Source organism: Salvelinus namaycush, chromosome 23 (genome assembly GCF_016432855.1).
Source record: "Salvelinus namaycush isolate Seneca chromosome 23, SaNama_1.0, whole genome shotgun sequence".
Taxonomy (NCBI): domain Eukaryota; kingdom Metazoa; phylum Chordata; class Actinopteri; order Salmoniformes; family Salmonidae; genus Salvelinus; species Salvelinus namaycush.
The window spans coordinates 37979792-37986047 of NC_052329.1; the positions used below are offsets into that span (position 1 = coordinate 37979792).

Below are 6256 nucleotides of genomic sequence, written 5' to 3' on the forward strand. Positions count from 1 at the left end.
GAGAGAGAGAGAGAGAGAGAGAAAGAGAGAGAGAGAGAAAGAGAGAGAGAGAGAAAGAGAGAGAGAGAGAGAGAGAGAGAGAGAGAGAGAGAGAGAGAGAGAGAGAGAGAGAGAGAGAATAAAGTCAGGGTGAATTTGTATAATACGCATTAAGGTGCATTACATGGAGTAAAGGGCTGTCTACATTAGCTTGGATGTGTAGTCATGCTGTGTGTGATAGTGTGATGACAGGTGTGTGTACCTGGGGGAAGGGCTCGGCAGAGGCCAGCAGGACATTCTCAGGCTTCAGATCACAATGGACAATGTTCTTAAAGTGCAGGTTCCTCAGAGCTGCCAGAATCTACACACACAAACAAACCCAGATTTGGCTTTCACTTACTGGGTTGTAACAAGAAACTAAAACTCACAGAGTGAGAATACACCCCCGAAAAAAACATACACCTAGAACATATGTGTTACATAGTGAGTGATCTGTGGAGTAAGCAACACGAAACGGTAACCAGCAAACCCTCGAGCGAATATGAACATTGCGGCTCAATTTTTTTTTTTACTGTATCCAAAACAGTATCAAATCATTTTTTATATATATATATATTTCAAATGTATTTCATATTTGAATCGTTGCTTAAATGCATGTAATGCCTGACTATATTCCAGAAATGCATGGCTGTAACATCTAGTCTACAGGGTGGCTAAACTGGTCACTAATTTGGCTTCTTAAATGACTCGTTGCGTATTGATCAGTAGTAGGGTTTCCATCCAATTGGCACACATTTGAATGTGAATATTCTAAAATCGGCATTTTCCCACCAATGTGTTTCCATCACATTGACTTGTGGCAGATAAAAGGGTGTCTGTGATGACGCGGTGCACATAAAAAATACATTTTGTAGTTAAATTCCCATGTACTGAATAAAAAATACAAGGTAGAAAATACAAGTTAGATAGGTTTCCATCACATTTTCAACTCTACTGAAGGTTTTCTCACAAAAATGTTGCCTTATATAGCGAGTGTGTCGCCTCTGGTGTTGAGTGATCCCTGCAGCGCTATCTGGTGTTGGCTAGAGAACACGTACACTGAGTCTATCAAACATTAGGAACACCTTCCTAATATTGAGTTGCCAAAGTGGCCAAACTAAGTTGATCTTATTCGGGCAATGGGCACGGCCATCTTTGACTTTGTGTTTTATAGTGAATGCATTCTGGGATTAGGGAGTTTTCGCTTGTCAAACATAAACAAACATGGCTGCCATCGTAAATAATTGATCCGCTGTTAGCTCACACGTAATCTCTTTTCTAAACAATATCACATTTCTCCCGTGTGCTCGCCAGAGATGTGGTACATTGTAAACAAGTCTAGCTGTTAGGTCGCTAACTTGTGTTCTGTTTTTGTTTTGTTGTCAGCGCAACCTGTTATTTAGACTGGTTTATGGATTGAGTTTGGCTGTGGATGTGTTCTGTGTGATGCTTGGATGATGAAGTTCGCATTTATCTTTTACAATGAAATATGACATTGAGGAATAGAGTTGTGAAGAACTTAATTTTCCATCAGTACAAAACATTGTTTAGAGACGTTTTCTGCATCATACGTTCTGTTGCTCCTGTTCCAATCACATATTTGCGATAGTACGCTGCAGGGATCACTCAACAACGAGCACAAATATGAGCGTGAAAAACCCAGCATCATTGCATTTCTCCACACAAACCGGTGCGCCTGGCACCTGCTACCATACCCCGTTCAAAGGCACTTAAATATTTTGTCTTGCTCATTCACCCTCTGAATGGCACACATACACAATCCGTCTCAGTTGTCTCAAGGCTCAAAAATCCTTCTTTAACCTGTCTCCTCCCCTTCATCTAAACTGATAGAAGTGGATTTAACAAGTGATCATAGCTTTCACCTGGGTTCACCTGGTCAGTCTATCTCATGGAAAGAGCAGGTGTTCTTAATGTTTGGTATACTCAGTGTATTGCCTACATAATGAGATTATTATGGACAAAAGAGCAAGATATTTTTTTTCAAAAGGGCAGCCAAGCATCAATTATCTTGTGACCAGAATAAGACAAATTCACATAGAAATGTGAGATCTGTCATTCTCGTTGCAAGCAGGTCAAAGAAGCAGTAGATCTGTTCTATGTGTGCTATTTCTATGCTTCCTGTTCTTAAGTTTCGTTTTCTGCATCTTTTACTTTCCATAACCAAAAATACTATATTTTTGGTTATGGAAAATATATTTCACAGCGGTTTAGATGGTACAATGATTCTCTACACTATACTTCTTGTTTTGTCACATAAACTGAATTTAGGCGAACTATTAGAATTTTTGCAACCAGGAAATTGATTTCTGAATAGGACATTTAACATTCGGTCATAAAGAGCACATGTTCAACTTCATAAAAAACATGTTTTCCCATTTCAAGAGGTTAAAGAAATAACTACAATAATTTTTGTATTTTATTAATTAAATAATAGATCTCGGACAAAAAAAATTCTTAGAGTTTAGCAGTTTTTGTTCTGTTTTGTTTTATCGATTCAAACTAAATCTATACATCGTACAACTCCACAATATGTCAAAGTGTAGGTCTAGGTCTTGTGCTTCCAAGGAGTGGTATTATACGACTCTACAGTGGATGGTTAGCGGTGTTGCGGTGCTTTTGTAACCAAGGGGGAAGTAGGGATTTACCATATCTGGGGAAAATCCCTTGAACGCACTACAACTGGTAATTACGAGTTAAATCAGCCATGAATCCCCTTGTGACAAGGAGACAAGGGGAATGGAAGCTTGTTATGTGCAACAGGGAGGGGCAATTACCGTAAATGCAAGAGTAAAAAATATGTAATTGTTCAAACATTTCTAGCCTGTCTATGTATGGGTAACAAGGTTTACGTGTTATGCTCGACCCGCTCAGTTTTTCACCACAAAACAGCAGAAAATGGAAAGAGTAGAACCAGATCAGCTGCTATTATTCTATGATTTGACTATTAGATGTTGAATGTTTCTTTTAAAATAAATATTTTAAAAAGGAATAGTTTCATCATATTAAAACCAGTTTGGTTCCCGTAACGGGGTAGACCTTAAAAGGAGGGACATATGTAGACGAATCATTAATCACATTAAATAAAGAATAATATTCAGAAATAATAACACAATAACTAAGGCTTTACAAAAAACACGTTTCCATCCACAGTTGTCATGCGATTAAAGTCATACCGTATTTTTTTTAAAACATCACGACAGCTGCAATGGAAACAGGAGGTTTTGGTACAATTTTATAAATGGCGACAGATCATTTGTTTGTTACAATTTTATAAATGCCGACAGATAATTTGTTTGTTCAACATGGTGGGATCTTTTTGTGTCTGTAAAATGAATTATGCGATAAATGGCGGTGGAAACCTCTTTATGCTTAAATACTGATATAATAACCATCATATCGAAGTCACACAAGGATATGGTGTGTGATCCTCCCACTACGACTGGGGTAACCATGCAGTTTACTAGACTACAGATGAAATAAGTGACGATGAACTTCACAGGGTGGTGAAAGTGCACGGTGATGAGCTTGATGCTCCTTTCCAATAAATATCCAGGGTCTTATTCTGGTGACATGATGATCTGTGCTTGACTACTGTTTGACAAATAAATATAGCCTCGCTCTTATCCATAATAATCTCATTTTGTAGACTAGCCTACCTGCACAGTCTACCCGCAATGTATCTGTGAGCTGTTGGCGTGTGTACCAAGACCAGAGTAGGCACATTTGTTTTGTCACAACAGCGTTTTTGTGACAAAACTTTCCGTAGAGTTAAAAATGCGATGGAAACACATTGAACTTTAGATTTTCATTCAGAACAAGAAAAAAATCTGATTTTGTTTGCACTACGTCATCACACACTGATTTTATCCGCAACAAGTCAGTTTGGTGGAACCACCGGTGGGAAAATGCACATATTTTCTTTATGCAGATTTTTTAAATATTCGCATGAAAATCTGTCGCCAATTGGATGGAAACCTAGCTAATGTCGGTGAAAACCTGGAGTATTTCGGGGGGTTAAAATCTTCAATTTTCAGGGGACTTCATTTCATATAACAGGCATTTACAAATGCAATATTAATGCATAATTGTTACTTAACTTATCAAAAGGCACTCATTTCGTGGAACATTTCAATTGGACAAATACATGAATTGTCCAATTGTAAATATTTCACATGTATCCTAAAAAGATTATTAAAAATGCATTTTAAATGTATTTTTCCCCCATATGGGAGCACACACACACACACACACACACACACACACACACACTGACCTGTGTGATGAGGAACTTGGTGAGCCTCTCTGGGAGCCTGCCTTTCTCACTGGACAGGATCATCTCCAACATGTCTCCATGGAGCTTCTCCATCACCACAAACACCTTCTCTGGAGTATCAAACATACACTCCAGGTTCACTATGCCCAGGTGACGTAGACTCTGGGAGATGGCGAGAGGGAGGGGGAGTAGGAAGAGGGAGAGAGGGGGGGGGGGGGGGGGGGGGGGGGGGGGGGGGTGAGCGAGAGAGGGAAAGCGTGGGGAAAGTGGGAAAAAGAGCGAGAGACAGTGAGAGAGACAGAGAAGAAGAGAGAGAACGGGCAGAAGAAGAGGGGGAAGTGACACACAGGGAGGGAGAGAAAGAAACAGAGAGGTAGAGCGGAGGGGGATGGAAGAGTGCGAGAGATCTAGAATGAGTATCAGTTAGTTAGAGTATAGTGTGAAGGCAGTGTTTACTTGTCATTTGACCTTTATCTAACTACACCCCATAGAGATGATAACGATGCTGCAAAACCTGCCAATGTAATTGAATGCAGTTGGCATGACGAACCCATGATGTAAAAATGGACCCTCGTGGCCTGTACAGATGTTGGATCTTAATTTGATCCCTCTTTTTTGTTGCTGATAGCGTGTAGTGTATTCGAGGTTTGAATGCCAAATGGCACCCCATTCCCTACATATTGCACTACTTTTTACCAGGGTAAAAATACCGTGCCACTTGGGATGCAACACTTGTGTGGCGGCAGTAAGTCACCAGCCACAATTAGCTGATGAACTAGACTTGTAGTGGGAGACCCGTTGAAAATGTGTATCTGCGTCTCCCCCTGGTGGTCACCTGCAGTATGGCCACCTCGTTCCTCAGCTGGCTCTCCTGCTTGGTGGGGAAGCGCAGCTTGTCAATCACCTTCACCGCCACGTCGCGCCCCGTCTTCCTGTGCTTCCCTGGTGGCGGGGGGTAGAAGAGAGGAAGAGAGGAAATTACAGGAGTCTGATTAACTAAGATTCAACGACTCAAAACAGAGTCGTAGAAGTTGTAGACGATTAGGGACACTCACCCCCATACACCACTCCAAACTGGCCGGAACCGAGGATTTCATCTGCAAATATCTGGTACACCATACCAATGTCCTGGAGGAGAAATTGATAAAAAAAATCACCATCATCATCACCACAAAGTCCTGGGTAATGATTGTGAACGGGTATAATGTACGATCGTGTATTACGACCGCGTGTCAAGAGACGACTCACCACGTTCTCCTGGATCACACTGTTGGACACTGAGACGCTGACTGAAGCCTGTCCTGCGGATCAAAGTCAAAAATGCTAACCATCCACACTAACATATACAGGACTTCCACCTGAGCTTATGTGGGGTCACTACAGAGAGATCGCGCGTGTGTGTGTGTGTGTGTGTGTGTATGTGTGTGTGTGTGTGTGTGTGTGTGTGTGTGTGTGTGTGTGTGTGTGTGTGTGTGTGTGTGTGTGTGTGTGTGTGTGTGTGTGTGTGTGTGTGTGTGTGTGTGTGCGCGCGCGCGCAAAGAGCTCTGAAAACAAGCTTCTGAGTTCCTCGAGCTATGGACTGCATACCACTCAGAAGCCTTTCACTGTAAATCTCCCATAACACTACCCCCCCCCTCCACCACCAGACTAAGAGCAGGACTGAGATCAGATCCAGACCTCATGATTCTGTTCTTCAGATGGCTAACATTAGAACTAAGACACTTGGGAATGAAAGTTTCGCTAAATTAACATATTATTAATGTAAGGTTATATTATATCTTACTGTGAGGAGTGTGTCCCTCTACCGGCGGTGCATCCTGGAAGATGACTGGCATGAGGGCCTGGCGAATGGCGCCCTCCCATGCCTTGGCCACCTCCCGCCCCACGCCGCTATTGGGCACCACATTGCTGGGGGAGGGGGGTGTGGGGGGGAAGGCCTGGAGG

General features: G+C 41.9%; 1 protein-coding gene across 1 annotated transcript in view; it reads right to left on the reverse strand.

Annotated features, from left to right (window-relative positions):
- LOC120018394 (serine/threonine-protein kinase D2-like) overlaps window positions 1-6256 on the reverse strand; it is a 52082-nt gene that overhangs the window by 2017 nt on the left and 43809 nt on the right. Inside the window, exons 10-15 of the mRNA XM_038961570.1 lie at window positions 6096-6256; window positions 5561-5613; window positions 5368-5440; window positions 5148-5254; window positions 4313-4474; window positions 242-340 (exon numbers count right to left, since the gene is read on the reverse strand). The exon at window positions 6096-6256 is cut by the window's right edge and continues 161 nt beyond it. Coding sequence (XP_038817498.1) covers window positions 242-340; window positions 4313-4474; window positions 5148-5254; window positions 5368-5440; window positions 5561-5613; window positions 6096-6256 — 655 coding nt within the window. The remainder of the gene's footprint in view (window positions 1-241; window positions 341-4312; window positions 4475-5147; window positions 5255-5367; window positions 5441-5560; window positions 5614-6095) is intronic.